Genomic DNA, 19297 nt, shown 5'->3' with positions numbered 1-19297 from the left:
GACGTCGTGGATAACATGGAGAAAAAATTTGGCAGAAAGAAAATTCTAGACCAGAAGAGCTTAGGGCAGAAAACTGTGGAGGAAGATGACACTTGCAAATAATCTGAGTAAGCTAGAAGAAGATTTGGGACAGAAAGGATGGAAGGAAAATGGTTCTTGTATCAAAGAAACAAAGTAAGCTAGAAGAAGAATTGAGACAGGAAAGAAAATGGTAAAGAACCTCAGTTAACTAGATGAAGAATGGTTGTTTTCTTCGAAATGTTTCTTTACACATTCGCGATGCGTGAAAAGAAAATTTTCTTTTCAAAATTCCACACGATAGTCGGAAACACTATCAGCGCCTATTAATTCAAATGGGCATGCGCAAACATACTTGCTAGAAATATAACCGTGGTTTATATTTCGGTTGAACTATTCAATACAATGGACAATAAAGATAAGCATATATAAATGCATACAAATGTAAAATTTCGTCAATTATTTATGACCATAGTTTTTCTTTAAACATAAATTAATGCGATGTTCTCTTCTTTCAAAGCATTAACTCTTTGTTAACGTAAGGCAAATGAAAAATCCTCCCGGTCCTTTAAACCAAAACCTCCGAAACATCTAATTAAAGTAACCTACTTCTCTGTCACGCACACATGCAGAAGTCAGCGACATCCTCAGTTAAGGTAAAAATTAACTAACAAATTATTCTCATAAAAATCAATGATAACAGTTACTATAAAAACGGCTTAAAACCAAAAACGTTAAAATCGACAAAGAACAAACCAAACGGAAAATTAAGGCTCGTGTAGAATTTCGAAACTGGAATTGCGTCACGAAGCCTATGGAAATTCCAGCCTCATTATGTGTCACTGATAATAGATGGCATTTTGACAGTTTGTCAACGTTGACCGCTGGTCAGAATGCTGATCACTTGGTTGGGGGCTGATCACTAGTCTGACCTTTTTAAAATGGGGATCGTAAAAATCTCTGAAATAAAATGTAATTTAGCTTTACTGACTCACCGCTGCAGTCCCATGCTGCACAGCGAACTTCAACATGTGACTGAATATGCACAGACATGTTCTGTATTGGTACAATAACCAAGCCTTGAAATCAACACTTTGAAGAAACCTTGTATGCTCTGATATATTATTATATCTGTCTTTTTCTGTCTTCGGAAACAACCCGACTTTGGTCATATTTTTTTTCTCGTAAATCTGTTCTCTGCTAAGGGGCAAATGAAAAATGCACTCAAATATTACAGCTCTGGCAATAATAGTTATGGTCGTTCTGTTATACAGTTGATCGAATGGAGTATACTTTAGTGTACATTTCAATAGTTCGGATATGTCACTTTGCTAATAACGTGATAATGCCGCATGTTTAGAAATGTCAGCTCTCTCGCACATCAAGAGTTACGGCAGTGACCCTTAAACTGCTTAAGAGAGTCGATGAGTGCTCTGATGAAAATTATACGTGCCAAAATTCGAACTAGTGTTACTAGTTCTGAGTATTATCCATCTATCATTGAACAAATTGTTCCATAAGACATAATGGCAAATTTGAAGCGTTTGCTCCTATTAATCAAACTGGAGCACCTTGAAAACAGGATTTTTTTTTTTTTTTTTTTTTTTTTAACTTCTTCACTGATATCTCTACAAATCGCATAATTCAACCAATTTCAATCACATTTGTAATCGAAAAGGTTACGCTGCTATGATTGCGAGAGAAATTAGGCTTAATAGGACAAAGATAAATGACTTAAGTTAGGGGGGAATATCTCTGCAGCCCATTCGTTCAACCGATTTTATCTAAAAAAAGTGGATCTCAAGAAATATTTCATACTTAAAATAGCCAGGCACTGACAACGAGGGAGATCGGACGCACTTTAATAGCGGTTTATATTTTAATCGTTGACAATGTCTCCCTCTAAAATTCAGTCAATGCCGAAATAGAAACTGGAACAATGACGTTAAAATATCAACTACTTCTGAGCAGATAGCTGATCTATCTGCCTGCCTGCCTGCAGAACGTCGGGGGGGGGGGGATTCACACATAAAAGGCTTTTTTTATTTATTGTGGTTTATCCATTTGAAGGTACACAAATCTATTCCAGCTTTACGGTTAGCATGTCGAATTACATGTTCTTGAGGTAGTTTATTTCCAACCTGCCCACAGCATATTGGTGTGCTACCTTTTCTGAAATTATATAGTGTGGAAAGTGTTTTAAAAGAAGGATATTAGTGCACAATTGCCTCACGAAACAAGTGTGCACGCTATTTCGGTGAAAGGACCGGCGTGTAATGGCAAGCGAGTTTCAGCCACAGTCTGTTCTTATGTTGTGCTTAATATACGTGATTAGCTAACCCACTATTAGCATACACACACAACTCGGGTATTATTCCCTCGAGCCACGCATAACTCGAAGTGAACATGTAATACACACGAGCCCATTCACTCCACACACGACAAAAACCACAAACATCGTGAATATGATGGAACAGGAGCTTTACGTCAACTAAAAAATTGAATTTGGTTCGCAATAGACAACATCTACTATTTCAGAGCGACGTTTATAAGTTTATATGTTGCATTCCATTATTTTCAATTGTTGGCTTATATCTGCTTAATTTTACATGCAGATTGGCCTTCAAGATAGCTCATTAACTTGCGACCATATCCATATATGGCGGTTCTGTGTAGGCGTTGCTTCACAAATATACAGTTCGGTGAGCTACTGGTCAGTGTGTTGTGTTTATGTTGTGTAAGATAGCGACCTGGTTTCTTACATGCTATCCACAGCGGCAAAACAAATTCGCCCTGTGGATAGCATCTCTATTCTCTAAGCAACAGACTACAGTGTTGGTTCAAACCTACAGTGGAAAGATGTAAAATCATTAGGTGATAGACGAATTTCGTCCTCAGTTGTGAGGCAATCATTGCTAATCCTGAAAGAGCTTGAAAAAGTATGTTTGGTCTCGAAGTATTTCGGAAATTTATTACCAGTAACCTACCCACGACGCTAAAAAGTAAGACACTTTTGTGGGTAAAATTCACGAGAAAAAGAAAGACGAGAGAAGTTTCAGGTATGTTGCTTGCTCAGTAAGTCAAGCTTTTGACAAGCTTTGTAATTCTTGAAGCAGAAGACAAGGCATATACTTGTCTTCTGAAAGTAATGCTAGTGGCTTTGATGAAAAACAAAGCATTCGTCCCCGATACAGTATCCGTACTAGTAGATGCGTAGAATCAAAAATAAGGTTCTATCGAATAGGATGGACTTGAAACCAAACTTTTTAACCAACCACATATTCTGAAACCGTTTAAGTCGGTGTTCGATAATATACCGCAGTTCACTGAAACTAAAACAATACAGCGTATTCAAAAAAAAAAGTTGTATTTTCTTTCGGGGAAAATCAGCCATTCGAAACATTCCAGGGTTCGATAGGATGGTGCCTTTTCTTAAATCCTCTTCAAGAATATAACATTTTAAAACAAAAACACTGTTGGATTAAAATCTTATTATTTTACCGAAAATATTTCATCTTTAGCATTAAGTGAATTCATAACTGCTGTGCTAAATACATAACTTCATAGTTCATGTACTCTTCCATGGGTATCTACCCAATGTGATTACTTTTTTTCCGGTTTCCTTGATAAATTTTACTTCAGAATTATGTATTGAATGCATGTTTCTGTTTATGATATCACTGAGACCTAACCATAGTTTTAAAATTAAAACGCTACATTTAGAACGCAACAGCTCTATCTTACGTCAACAAGAACGGACGATATCGAAAAGGATGTGGCCAAGTATGACCATCGAATATTCAAGCAAAGGATTTCTCTTTTGGGCCATATGCACGCCAAGCAATACACAACACAGAGGAAGAATCAGTTGCGCGTGCGAACAAGGCTCGTGACAATTCCTGTTTTAAAATATCCATGCATAAGAACACGTGACAACTGGAAAAAAAAAAATTTAACTCCCATATACTGTTAAACCTTATTTCAGCAACGAATATTACATAATTATCTCTGCAAACGAAATATATTAAGTAAGTTTTTTTTATCTAGGCTTTTTAGAATAACTTTCTGATTAAAAAAAAATATTTGTGGTGTTTCGAATAATAAATAGAAATATTTGCATTAAGGTGCACTGATTCATAAATAAGAAAAATAATCTCAATTACTTTATTCAGTGTTGTCTCTAATATTAGTCCACTGCTTTTGAGAAGTTATATATATTGCTTGCATAAATAAAAAAATTAAAAAATAAAAACACAAATGAAATTCATTTGACGAATTCTGTTTTCCATACCCTGCGATGACTTCTTTGCTTAGGTCGATAAGAAACGTGTGTCAACTGCAATAGTATACTGAAAACAAAACGTCCAAGTTATTTAGAAAACATTTTTATTTAAATTCATTCAATCCCTTCGTTAATCCTCTCTGCATCTCAGCGTGGGAAGAAGGTGAATGTGCAAAGCATGTCTGCCTTCAGGTATACGATAACAGAAGGGCAGGCTTCATTCGCTATGCTATGATAACGCAGGGAGCATCGCGAGACTTGGTAGCTTGTCTCAAGAGATCTAAAATTGTCTTCGTCGAGGGAAAAAATGAAGACTACATCTGAACTGGATCATCAATATGGAACCGACGGATTGGACAAGGAAATCGAAGCCTTGGAAACGTTATTTGAAACCATTAACTTGAAATGTAAATATTAAATCAAAAATATGAAATAATTAAAAAAATTAACGAGAGAAGCATTATAATAGAATTTATCTGATACTGATTCTTTCTGATACGTAGTTGTATTGTTTCATATTTAACTGATAATGCTCGTGTAGTATTGTTACGTAATAGAATTACAAGAAACGTTAGGTAAAATTAACCAATAGAAATGGTCGTTATAGCTGGAGATTTAACGAATTGGTGCAAACTAAGATGGAATTAAAGAATTGAATCATTACCGTTTTCTACAGAGTGAATTGAGAATAAAAAACATTTTTTAAACAATAAAACGTAAAATAACAGAAAAATATCTTAGGAAAACTTATCCAGAATAGATTATTATATTGTCTATTAAATAGAAACATTAGGCTTGACGATGATCGTCAGGCCTAATGTTCATAATTCATATTCATAAGATTCATATCGGATTCTTGTCCCTGCAAGTCTGTATCTATGTCAAAAGTGCTGCTTAACTTTTAAGTGATTCCGCATTTGGTTGTCTGTGATATGACATAATATCCAATATCTCTATATATCATACATAAAGAAATATTGAATGTAAGTGGATACAAAATGCAATACAGTTTCGTGGCACTGCTCAAAGGTTCGTGTTATGGTATGGAGAAAACTCATTTTATGGAGTGTAAGAGGTTATCAGAATAATGGCATAAAAATCAATACCATGAGCTTTGACTATTTCGAATACGCAATCGAAAAACGTACAGCTCTTATAACAACTCGCTCTAAACTAGAATAAAACAAATGAAAAGAACACCTTGCTGCAGGGTCGCATTTCGTTAAGACAGCAAATGGGACACGAGATATGAAATCCTAATATTGCGCAGATTTCACCATCCGTTCGAGTTGAAATTTCCGGTTTCTACTATTTTAACGAGAAGTCTATAATATTCGATTTAATTTTAGAAAAAGTGGAAACTTCTACTGAGTAATCCAAATAGCATTTGCAGGTCACAAAGCCGTAGTAGATGCAAGAATGATAACAACCAATTGCATTTGAAATCAAATTTCTTGTTAAGAATAATTTTATTTAGTTTATTACGCTTCACATCGATATTTAAACCGTGCAATGTGGGCTGATTATATTTTCGGTCATGTTGCTAGCGGAAGCTAAGCTCATGAACAGTCGAAGCATGAAGAAGGAATCCATTAAATATTCTAAGCTAAAAACTCATTAGTGCGAGTCTGAAAGGAACCATCTTATTTAAATTTCTGAACGAGTTTTGGGAGGCTATAAAAGTGAAACGCTATTTTCTTTATATTCTAGCCGAAGATCGCTGGGTAGCATTAAACCTGTTTTCCTTTATCATCTCAAGACAAGTCGATGATGCTTGGCTATGCAGAAGTACTTCAAAATCACTCTTTGCGCCAAAAACTACTGTTTCCTTGAGGATAATCTATGATAGATTAAACGCAAGGTGCCAAAAAATTTCTGTCTGGTTTTATGCTAAGAAATGAGTTTCATTTATTCAAGATGCGTCTCTGACTTTATGCAGAATTCGAAACGCTTTGTTATCAGTATACTAATTAAATCCTTTGCAGAACGAATAGCCTGGTTAACATTAAAAACACATCAATTAATTCAAAGCGTACTCCAAATATCTGTTTCTCCCTGCATACCTGATATTTAAAAATTTAGCTCGGGTCTGAAGTTGGCTAAATCTGGAAAAAAAAAAAAAAAAAAAAAAAAAAAAATCCAATTATCCAAACACTAATATCCATCTGAAGTCTTAGTGTTCTTACCCGTTTGCCATGTTCCAGTCGCACGCGAAGCAGTGATATGCCTTCGTCTAATAAAAGAAAATCGCCACACTTGCATTTATTATTACATTAAGCTTAATCTGTTGAGTCCTCTAGAGAACTCGGGGTATTAAGTGTAAAAAAAAGACAATGTTGTTTTTTCTTGTCTTCAGATTTTTTTTTCTTTACTTTAACTGTATTGTGTTGTATTTTTGCAAAATACTGTCTCGTAAATTCTTTTATTTTTACTACCCTTTTTTTTTTTTTTTTTTTCTCCCAGTTCCCAAGTTATTCGGGTGTGGCCATGTGACATTTCTCATCTCTGTGTGTTTCCTTCCATAAACGGACATATCGATCTAAAAAGGCACACAAAGAGACGCACTTGCTAATTGTAAGAGTAGACTGAAAAATGTCGTATTCTGGAGTGTTGGTTATTCTTTGATATCGCTTGAAATCCAAGATCCGGGTGAATTCCATGCAATAGCATGGCTCTTATCATTTTATTTTCTAAAGTGGTACCTTTGTTTGAAATACGGACAACTACACTTCAAATAACCCAGAACGATCGCTGACTGGTCGGAGATCTTGCTCTAAAAAAGAAATTTCAAGGAAAAAAGAGGTGACATTTCTAAATAGAGGTTAATATCCAACAAGTGATATACAGAATACTGTGATATATATAACTTCAGTAATATCTATAACTGAATAGAACAGATAAAACGGAAGTTCAACGTTATAAAGATTCAGTGATGACAATGGAGGCTATCTATCATAAAGCAAGTTAAAGTGTACAGTTGGAGCTCAATAAATAAGCTCTTTGAAGCGTATTATCTTTAATAAAAAGACACTTACCATTTCTTCGTTAATATACCATCTCAGTGTCGCTGCAGGTTTTGACTTGGCAGATGTACAATTAACAGAGACGGTGTCTCCCACGAGATATTCGGAACGTCCCCCGCTTATTTTCGGGCCTTCGGATGGCAAAACTAGAAGACATAATCGGGATTTATGAATGAAGAGAGCGTTCTGTAATTTCTGAAATTATTTAAAATTAGTTAAATTATTAAGGATTAAAATATAAGATAGTTATTTTATAACATCTTTCTTCATTCAGCATTTGATCACACACATCTATCTATCTATCTATATACACACACACACTTAATTAAAACAGAGAGCGATGATTGTGTTCTCGAAATGGGGAGAACGATTTGAATGCACGAGAAAAATCAACTTTATCTGCCTTTATTTTTTCCACCGTATTCCCATGACGATTAATTAATTCTGGTATTGATTTTTAGAGAAAAAATGTTATTTACAACGAATGACAATGAATAATAACGAGTATTGAATGTAGAATTAGCTCACAATAACTTGATATTTGTACTTGACTAACAATTCTTCTAGAAGATTAGGTCACATTCACGTCCGAGATAAGAGTTAATCGGCAGGCGCTCTTAATTAACAAACCGAAATTCAGTTTCAAATATTTTGAAGGAAAAAAAAAAAAAAAAAAACACGCGAAACTCGTTGCCATTTCTGATTTTGACCAGTCCATGTACTCCTACTCAAGACCAATCACAGTCAGACGTGGCCATAATTAAGACGTCGGATGAACGTTAATTCAACTCGGACAAGAAAGATGTAACTTATTGTATAGAAAATTTCCATACTTATTATTCTTCAAAATGTATGTTTTATAGCGTATTAACGTTTTATTGTATACAAAAAAAAAAGGAATTAATTTATGGGATCTAGGAAATGACCATCAAAAGTAGTCGTAATCCAAGCTCTTATTGTCTGTCCTATTATAGAAATATGCATAATATATGCGCAGAACTGTTTGAATTTTTCGCTTCCTACACCCCTTCGCTGCTAGTGAAGAGTATTTTCTTGCGAGTAGAGGTGCACGTGAGCAGCCGGTAAGTACACGATAAGCACCGCTATCCACCGTATCAGCTATGATTATTATATTCATATCGTACGCTACAAACAACGATGTTTTTGTTTCCTAATCACTGCAACTATGGCAATGCCATGTAATTTTAAAAACTTATTGGGTCGACACAATGAACGTTTCTTTTTCGCTCATTCAAGTACGTTCTCGACTGCGATGTTCATACTCTCAAATAGTGAATATAATTCATGACAGTGAAACAACTCCAAGCTTTAATCGATCTCATTGACATTATCAAACCACAAGTGCTTTGTGATCCCCAAGAAAAGCACTTTTTTTCCCACCCACATTACACCTTTCAACACCAAACATTGGGTTTCTATCTCCGCCAACTTTTCAAATTTCAAAAACGAATGTTAAAAAGATATTTATATTTTCCCATTATGATCTCCAGCAGCACACAGTTAAAAAAAATAAGTTAAGTTTGAATGAATGATGCTCGCGAACTGTTTTTTTTTTTTTTTGCGAATTGTTTAAGTACATTTTTGTTAAGCGAAGCAGATCAGTTGAGAAACATTTCCTTTATAGTGAAACTGCAGACATTTGGTGTTTCCCCAGCGCACGACACACACGGAGAATTCCTGAAAGACGTCAATTCTCCCCTTCAGTTTCCAGGAAACTACAAGCCGCATGTAAGTTCTCCCACTGAAGCGGTCTGTATTATTAACGAAGTTATTATCTTTAGCAAAAGTTCATCTCCTGACTACGCTGTGACGTTGTAAATTCGGGGCCATCGACCTGAAGGCCGGGAATGATTTATAAGCCTTTCTAGCACTTCGCAGGTAAGGTCAGAATTAACGCATCTTCTCCGTATTCAATAAAAATGAAAGCAGGAAATTCTAATGCATACGCAAGAGTGTAGTAATTGTTGCCAACAATTGTTATGCTGCGCTTAACGAAACAAATTAAACGCCAAAAGATTTAAAACGCTGTTCTCACCATTGTGACGCACAAATAGCGAAAGGAAATGAACGAAATGCTTTTCAAATGCAAATGTCAATCACGAGTAAGCAGCAATGCACTCAAAATTCAAATATACTGCAGAATGTCTAAATATAAGGAAGAAAGAAAGTACTTAATGAAAGCCAAAATTGGAACTAACTTTCGTCCCTTTAACTCACTGGAAAAATTGAACACAATCAATTTTGTGACATTAACTTTTTTATTTTATTTTTTCATAGACTTTGCAATAAAAGTAGATTATACATTAGGTGTAAATGTGCGTGTATTACTCCAAGAAAGCTTATAAAAATTTCTTGGAGTAATACAATTGGTGATACAGTTAAATAGTCGGTAAACTGGACTAGACCAATGGGACTTCAGACTTCCAATAAGCGAGTAGGTAGCCTTATCTGGGCTGGGGAAAGAGTGAAATTCATCCAACATCTAAAGGCATTCACAAATATCGAACCCATGATTTATTTGTCGGGAAGCAGGGTCACTATCTGGCCATCCAATTCTACATAACTTCATTTTATATTGCCAACAGTTTCGCTCATCCAGGCGGGAGCAACACAAGACAACACAGCAAATTGCCTTACAATGTCGATTGTTTAAGACCTTTTTCAACAAGCTTCCCTATCGACATTGAACTTTTAGCATTTTGACCCTGAGGTTCTCCAACCACTACTCCAGTATTCGTTACGTCACTTATATGGTATAACTGCCGAGCGTTATCCTTTGATAAGAGGTGTACTATGTGTGCGTGTATGGCGGAGGAGTAACTAATTAAAGCCGAGTTATCTTCCCGGGTATTTAGGGGGGGGGGGGATACACCCTACGACCTCAGTTATGAGACGAACTTAACTTCGCCTGAAAATCTCTGGCAAAAAGGTTCCTGGATTTTTGAAGAAATTCGAGTGTCTTATTACTTCATGCAATTTTGCACACATGTTCACAACACTCGAAAATAACTATATAGGTTTTATGAAATCGTTGCCAAAAGAATTTTATTTATTAATTTGTAATTCAATAGAGACAAACATTCGGAAGCAAACGCAATAGAATAGTTTGCAAAAACTATTCTATTGCGTTTTAAAATTCACATGTCAAAACAATATTTCTTTCAAATTAAAGAATTGCGCTGGATTGAAGATTCGTTTATACAACGTACAAGTCTAACACTGCAGTAATCCGACTCAAAAAGAAGACATTCGTTCAAATTACCTTTACAACAGAAACTACAATACAAACAGATGGTAGATACTTCACTGGATATGCGCGTTGTGAAATACTGTTTCAGTGTTCCAGAGAAGATATTTTTATTGAATGCGTATGCGCTTTACTTCTTAATGCAAGAAGTATGTAGCCTGTATGAAAGATCCGTATTTTATTTCAATTATTTATTTTTACGAGCGTAAAAGGCTGGTTAAGCAATCCAAATGCCAAGACCCATAGTTGGAATTGGTTCTCTAAGGGTATATATCGCATCATGTCTATATTCTATAGTTTTCATATTTTTATACAAGGCATTTGTGTATAATTATTGAGGCAGAAAACGTCAATATATCTTGCAATACATTTTCTCCACTGCGTATGTTGATGGGAAGTCGTTTTGCTTTGAAGGCTGCACTTTAAACTAAAGCCACTTCCGGTATTTGCAGTCTGCGGATTTCCTGCAGGCACAGATATGAATTCAGCACGCAATAAAATATAATTCCAGACAGAAACACATAAAATATTTAACATTTTGATAAACATCAAAGAGAAAAATCTGTCCAATCGTAGTCACTAAATTCATAACGGAAAATTTTATTAAGGATTGTCCGTTGCACAATCGTTCACTACTTAATTTTTCAAGCGAACAGTAGTTCTAATAATGATTCATATAATACTGATATGTTTCATATAAGACATATCTCATCCCTCTCCCGCTCAAGAGTCGTAACATAACCCTTTAACTTCGATCTGTTCTCCTATTTGAAAAATTCCGTGGGAAACGCATCACTACCATTTTAAAAATCTCTGCCGAAGTGTTTCGACTGATTATCAAACACATCAAAAAAAAAAAAAAAGTTTGCTGACAGGAACACAAGACCTCTCCATCATCCAAACATTCGGCAACAGCGAGGCAGATGGAGATTGCGATGCGGAACCTGTAAATGTATTTTAAGAAGGAAGTATGTAGTTTAACGAAACTAACCCAATGTACGTAACTTTTAAAATGAGCCTTGTACTATAAAATCATAGTTTGATTATCAAACACCACAGAATAAAGTTAATCTTTTGAGTTTTATTAAAATATTACCCAGCTTCATGCTACAGTCAAAAACAAGAATGTACCCAGAACATCTTTCTGGAGCAGCGATGTAATCGCGAGTATTTTTTACTCGAAGGTGAAAAGGAATTTTGTAGACACATTAACAATACTGATATTTTATTCTACGAATTTTTTGCCATATCGAAACAATAACAGCAAATGTTTAAGAAATTTATAACACATTAAAAACCTCTGCTGGGAGAGCTGGTGGTAGTAGCAGTATGGATTTAAAAAATGCAAACAAAAGACTTTACAAAACATTACAAAACACGAAACCTAATGTCAGGTTTATCACGAAAAAATAATGATTAAGGGAATGCGCACTTGTATAGAAAACACTTCGTCAAATGGGTGGTTATTTTCTACCAGTTTCAGATTGTTCTAAATGCTTTCAGGCCAGTCTTTAAATATTTGAAATACTTAATTTTTCAAAACGAAACACTCGGTAGTGGTATATTAAGACATCGGAGAGCTGAGGAAAATTTACAATACTTACCGTGACTTTTTTTAAAAGTGTCCACTGATAACCAAGTTAAAAAATAGCATCGCGCACACACACAAACCTGTTCTATATATTATGTATATCGCCATAGGTTCGTGTTCAGAAACTGGCAGTTTGTGCACTTTTACGCGTAGCACGAAATGTGCTGCACAATATTGTGAACCGCATTAAGAGGGAAATCTGATATAAATTATTACAGATTCTGGGGATCTTGAGAGCGGCCTGCACGCCTATTTTGTGTAGTATGTTCGCCAAAGAAAGCGAATTCTACAGTTATTACCTTTTATACAGTTGGTGAAATAGTGTGAAGAATCATTTTGTAGACGATTGCGCCATCTTCCCATTTATTAAAGTGTGCGACTCTCCCTTGATGGTTAATACTTAAAGAAAATTCCCTACTCAAGTCTGACGACGATCATCTATCACAGAAAAACGACCTCCGAGCAAGTCTCACCTTTTCGTTTTTTTTTTTTTTTTTTTCCAGGAAAAGTCACTCTTCGGTGACAGAAAATAAAACGCAATACTCGTCGCACATGCTCTTCAAACGTATGCAACGCAGCACGTGAGAACGTATTTGCAAAATGATTGCGACAGCAAATGCTACTCAGTATTTATATCAAACTGACTACTCCGTAGACATCTTAGAAAGACAACAGCAAATAAGCCAGGATAAAAAATTGCTCTTCTGTGTTACTTATCTTGGCTACTATAAACAGCACGGAACTCCATCGATTTTATCAACAGCAGCATTCGCCAACGGTCGAGGCTGGATGTAAGCTTAACACACGAACGTGTACGTCGAAGAGATAAAGTGTCTGGAATGCCTTAACGAATTAAAATAAAAGTCAATACGCGGTAAAATCTACACCGAAAGAGCTCAAGAATTACTAACACATTATTATTATTATTATTATTAGATTTTTACTTAGTGCTTTTGTCAACATTTCAACAACAAGACACTTCAGTTTAGAATTTTTCGTGTTTTAACGATGCAGTTTAAGCATGCAAGATTAAACAAGTATAGAAATGATGGAAAAGTTCACAAAATGTTGGATTTGCTACGACTGCATTTGCAACACAAATGATTGCGAAACACTTATGCATTGTTGCCGATTGAGTTGCTCAATTTTGCTCTTAGGTTTAATCGATGATAGTTTTTAATGCTTGGGAATAATTTTTCAAGGTTCTTCCACTCAAATGATCCGATTAAAACTAAAATTAGACTTTAATAAATTTAGTGTACTCCTTTATCGAAGTGTAAGCAAACAGTTTGCACCTGAGGTATCTTCAGGTCTGAGGCAACTCGTATTAAAGGTGGAACAAGCTCTCGTCACTCCTTGTCTTAGTATCTCCCATAATGCAAAGCACATCTCCCTGCGGACATGTATAATGCTATGCATTAAGGGAATGGCCACTACCCAGACCGATTTCAAGGAGTGATGACAGCCTGGTCCACCTTTACCATGAGTTGCCTCAGTCCTGAAGATACTTCGTTTGCTTACACTTGAATAAAGGATTAAACTAAATTTATTATAGTCTAACCAAGTGTTAAAAAGCTTCCAACATAAAATTAGACTTGTTCAATTTTTTTCAACAATGCCATTTTGGAAATGCCATTGTTGAAAACTAACTGTTGAAGTTTTCAACCGTCTGTTGGAAATTTTCAACTGTTGTCCCATGTTATCATGCTGTTTTGCATGATTCTTTAAGTGCAATTTTCTATAGCAGTATTGACTGACTCAAATTTCTCTGAAAAAAAAAAAAACGTGTTGATATGCAACATTTTCATTCTTTCTTATTAAAATCTCTTTATCCCTACCCCACATTTTCAATTAATTTATACTTTGAATCACAGCTCCAAACCATGGCGCTTTTTCAGGAGTTATTTTATTTATAATTTTCTAATAGTGTATGGAGTCGTTTTTATTGTTTTCAGAATACAGTTGTTCAGTCAGTCTGTAAATTTAATTCGCTATAAATTAACGGCAACACGTTTGAGGTTTTCTTCATTTTAAGTACCGCAGTGCTTTATATAGAAGTGGCTCTTGTTTACTATCGCACCAGCAGTATTCACCTGGGATTGTAACCATAATGACATACCCCCCCCCCTATTTGTATGCTAAATATGCGTTGGATGAAAAATAACGCGAAGCCTCCCTCGTACGTGACCACAACCTTTCAGGTAACTGGGCGCACTAACACACTACTTGGTGAGGACAGCAGTTAGGCGACGCCCACAGCAGCTCACGCATGGCCTATTGCAGGGGCCACATTCATGCAATTTCCATTACGACGGAAAATTGAAATACTTTGAACGGTATCTAATTGTAGTTTGCAGTAGTTATTCAGGTGCTAAGCTAACGGATCATTGCCACAATTCGATAGCATTTTTAATAGCTGATTCTGGTTGTTTAATACCTGAACTGCTCTAAAGCCAGATCCCGTAGAGCCAATTTTGATACCCTTAATTAAGTCTAATGGTCGGGAAGGGGGTGATTAATTCAAAAACCACAAGACAGACTAATAAGGGATCGTGTCACTTATTAAATATTTAATAGTAAGCATTATCGTTATACTTAACAGTTTGGGAATTTTTACACGGAGACGGCTGGCGTCTTCGTAAAGATTAACAAGTGGATAGATAAACATAGATTAACAAATGCATAGATTAATTATAGAGTGAGCTGCATAGTTAGTCATAACTGTAACGCAAAGTTTTTTAAGCAATGGTTTGAATACTTCCATATTACAGAATAAACAGCTATTACTGACATATCAATGCGCTTTATGAACACACGTGACCTTCTCCTTTCGATACACATTCCTCTAGCTGACACCAAGATTTTCTAAATGTTTTTGTTCATTAGTTTGATCAAAAACAACAGAATCTGCAGATAAAATTCAAATATCCCTTCTAGAGGCAGAAAGGATGTTGGGTTTGTGCCTGAACGTCAAAAATGAACACAATAACATCGATGTCGTTGTATCAATGGAGAAGGTAAAAGAGCTGGGAGGGTGCTCCACAGAAATTTGAAAATACCTTTAGGAAATTAATATTAGAAAAATAGTCCTACAAACAACAGTACATAATATTTATTTTCAGGCCGGGCAATGCTTTTATGGAAAGACGTTCTCTAAAAACACCAGTCCGCTCCTAATATCCACATTTTGAATTCAGTCAAGCTTCAGATGTTTTTCTAGAGCACTGCGAATTCGTAGTTCAGTGCATCAAATGGTAAAAATCATGTGGAGAGGCCGTCTTTACAGATAACCTCATGGGAACATAAGAAAATACAATCTGAACAGCTTAGTCTAGAGCAAGATAATGACGGTTAAGTTAATGAGAAATATAAATCTGAAGTGCTACACGATCAATGTGAAAGAACAAGCATACATACCAAAAACCTTCATTTCTTTTTCTCCTTCTACGGTCCGAAAAGATGGCGCTTCTGCTGATACTTCACACTTGTACCGTCCGGCACTGTGAAGATCTACATGGCGAAGGTAGACAGAATGTCTGTCAGATTTGGATAGCTTGGAGAATATAAAATAAAATAATCAGCTAATTTGAATTGAAATATATCTTTGATTTCATAAGTAAAAATAAACTTATGAAAGAGTGAATGAGAGAGACTAGGTGAGCAACAATCGCTTAGTCCCGTTCATCCTCTCTTCCGACATTATAAAAGTGCTAAGTGAGATGTTCACAATTTTATGCTCTTACTTTGGCTGCATTATTGATCTAAAGATTTGCACTGAACACGTTACTGAAAAAAAAAAAAAATCTTATTAGTATGAAAAATTCATTTCACATTAAATTCTCGTTCCCTTATGTAAAGCCTTGACCCTGCAAGATGTCCAAGACTGTACTCATTTTTCACATGGTATAAGGAAACTGGCATCCTCTCTTGCCAAAACTATCGGCCGTAGATTTCTTTTTTCCACCACTGAAAGAGATTAGCTTTATGTGCATCGTTATGCACAGAAAAGCCCAGCTTCTTACTTTTCTTCTAATTCACCATGCATTGATAAGCATGGTAAATATCCTACAGGCAAAATTCAATAACATTTCTCTCCTTTGATTCTTCAAATAGAAATCAGAAAAATCTTGTCTAAGCTGAGCTGCCAAAATCTCCTGGGACCGCTGACATTTCTGATTTTTCTGAAGATTTTCGCTTCACAGTTGACTGTTGATTTATGTCACTTTTTGTATTCTCTTATTCCGTGGTATCTACATTTCATCCTGGAAATTAGCCGATATTCATTCCATTCTCAAGAAGGACAATAAATCTTTCGTAACAATTATCGCCTCATTTCTTTCACTTGATCTGAAGTAATGGAGAAAACCATGAATTCTCAACTTCTGCGCTAACTGAAAACTTCAACACGATTAATAAAGTTTCAAGTGTAGATTCCAAAAATGTCATCGGCATATGACTGAGTTCGGAACAAGGGCATATTAAGTAAGCTCCCATGATATACGTGAGACCACCTTTCGCTTTTAGAGGCCCTAAATAACCTGAGTTCCGTGTTTGGCAGGGGGGTGAGGTTTTTATGATTACGTAAAACTTAAAAATAAATACAAGATATTTAAAAATATATAAAAAATAAAATCAGCCCACCCGCGGTACTAATATATTACAGGGTCGTTTCCAATTACGTAAAAAAGTAAATAAAAATATAATTGTTAGCCTATCTACAGTAATAGTGCATCGTAAGCTTACAACCTTTCATGGAGTCAAAAAAGGAGATCCCTCCTCTGGGAGTGGGTTGTCATCTTTCTTTCTGGAAGCAAGTTTGCTTGGAATGACATAAAGCTCTGTTCTGTCACCCATTCCTATTTTCTTCGTACTGTTCTACAGATCTTCTAATCAAATATTGGCTGGTTATCTCTGTTTGTAACTTTCTGCGTATGTATATAGCGTGCACTACTACTTATTACGGAATTAACCATAATATATATATATGCGTTTTTAATTCGAACTGACTTTTGATTGGAATTAGTCAATGCAATTAAAACTATAAGATCGACATATTATATCTGGTAATTGTAAATGTTTCTCTGGCTGATCTGCATGTTTAGCGATACGCAAATCATGCACATCGGCTAGAGAAAACCCTCGAGTTTCCGATTACAAACCCAAAATGAACTGCATTTTAATTCGACAATTGCATACATAAAATTTAAGATTTAAGTTTCACCTATAACATTATTATATCTTGAAGTCAACTTTCAAAAGGAAAACTGCATTTATATCGATTGCTGTAAACCAATTAAGAATTTTCAAATAGCTGCCATTGTTTAATATATTATAGTCTATGCAAATTCCTGTCAAAAGGCAATGTTCACAACTACACGAAAAAATTAGGTTCCTCAGTTGATTTAAAAGTGAAGATTTCTGATAGACCTTTCATTAATTACCTGTTGATCAAATGGCTTCCAACTTAGTAAGGAACCACTATTAAAAAGGAGGAATACAAATATCCATTTGTTTTTTCAAGAAACTGGTAGTTTTCATTAAATAAAGCATATATCTTTTTTTACTTTCAAATAAAATTATAAGATTTTGGAGAATACTTTCACTGGTAATACTCCAGATTCGCTAGAGAAAAGGAGAGAGTACGAATCCATGTGAATTCAAGGCGAGAATCCATCCTCATATTTTTCGCAAAATTAAACAACAGCCTCTACTAAAAAAAAATAAAGTTTTCTTTAAAGTATTGCTTCTTATTTTTCTCGAATGTTTTTTTAATTTTTTTTTGTGTGTGTTGAAGCTTATCATGAGAAAGGAAACAGTACAGTTCGCTGAAGTACCCGTTAAAATACGGATGTCTGGATATTTACATGATTCATTCACACAAACCTACACGCATGTTTTTACTCAATGAATAAAGGCTGTTTCGCGTATCGATATAAGAGTTTTTCCAACTATGAAATAAAGCCTGAAAAAAAGACTTGAAAAGATCAAGTCGGGATCGAGTTATATAAGAGATAACATCTTGTGATAGCTAGCCATTGATGTGAAATACTCGGATATTTTAAGCTTGCGTTCTACACGTTATCCTTTTCCAAGAGATAATTCTCAGCTACATAAGTTTCCCTCGTTGAAACTAAGTCCGTGGAGATTTTCGAAAATAAGATTGAATTTGAGAGAAAGGTTATCGTTTTTGAAAAAGGTGTAAAAAGATTACAGGTGAACGATAATAGGATTAGGATATAGGGATACCCCACTATAAGAAAACTGTTGCCAATGATAAAGATTCTTCCAGATGCGAACGATTCCTGCTGATAGTATGGAGGAATGATGCTCAGATTATCCCCACATCTTATTTTCTACCTTGGCCCTTCAAATATATATCAGGATTTATTCAAAACAATAGTTTCGCCAGTATCTCCGGTAAAAACGAAATGCTAGAAGACTTTCGTTTTATTGACCGTATTCGTCCAATTCTTTGGTATTCTTCTATAAGCATTTTCCAGTGTAATTAAATATGCATTATTGTTTTATACCAAGTGAGCAAATACCAAACTAAAATTTTAGAAGGCAAATAACAATATATACAAGTTGCACATTCCTTATAGTTTCATGTTATATCATACGAACAATGCTCAATCTGTTTATTTTATTTTATTTATTATTAAGGGTTTTGCCCCTTTTTTTTCCGAATAGCTGGTTCTTATTAGAGACCAGGAGGAAACCCAATTTATCAACAAAAATCTGATCAGCTATTCAATAGATCAATAACAGAATATCTTGCTAGTATGCGTATTCGCATGCTACCAAGATATGCAATGATCTGCTCATTTACCCTGACACATTATTCGAACAAACAGCTAATGTCACAACATAACAATAAGAGGAGTGTTCTTACATCTACACGAATCCCTGGAAGAGGCAAAAACTGTCCAGAAGGCCAATCGTTTGGGACATAACGATAGAATTCGACATCGTTTTTATACCACTTAACGGAGTAGAGGTGGTCATCTTCCAAATCATAACTACACACGAGTTCCACTGATTCCCCGAGGGTAGTTGGTGATGGGACGTCTAGCATAACAAGCCGAAGGCCTGACGTTACTGTAATAGCTATAGAA

General features: G+C 35.4%; 1 protein-coding gene across 5 annotated transcripts in view; it reads right to left on the bottom strand.

Moving 5' to 3' along the window:
* LOC150102782 (cell adhesion molecule 2-like) overlaps positions 1-19297 on the bottom strand; it is a 150792-nt gene that overhangs the window by 15327 nt on the left and 116168 nt on the right. For all 5 annotated transcript variants that reach the window (XM_090399778.1, XM_090399781.1, XM_090399779.1 and 2 more), the window contains 3 exons: positions 19075-19289; positions 15600-15735; positions 7336-7469 (listed from right to left, as the gene is read on the bottom strand). In XM_090399778.1, coding sequence (XP_090255904.1) covers positions 7336-7469; positions 15600-15735; positions 19075-19289 — 485 coding nt within the window. The remainder of the gene's footprint in view (positions 1-7335; positions 7470-15599; positions 15736-19074; positions 19290-19297) is intronic.

Source organism: Typopeltis vanoorti, chromosome 10 (genome assembly GCF_054136105.1).
Source record: "Typopeltis vanoorti isolate ZY-2024b chromosome 10, IOZ_Tvanoo_1.0, whole genome shotgun sequence".
Classification (NCBI taxonomy): Eukaryota; Metazoa; Arthropoda; class Arachnida; order Uropygi; family Thelyphonidae; genus Typopeltis; species Typopeltis vanoorti.
The sequence above is the reverse complement of the archived record's forward strand: the minus strand, read 5'-3'. Positions and strand labels throughout refer to the sequence as shown.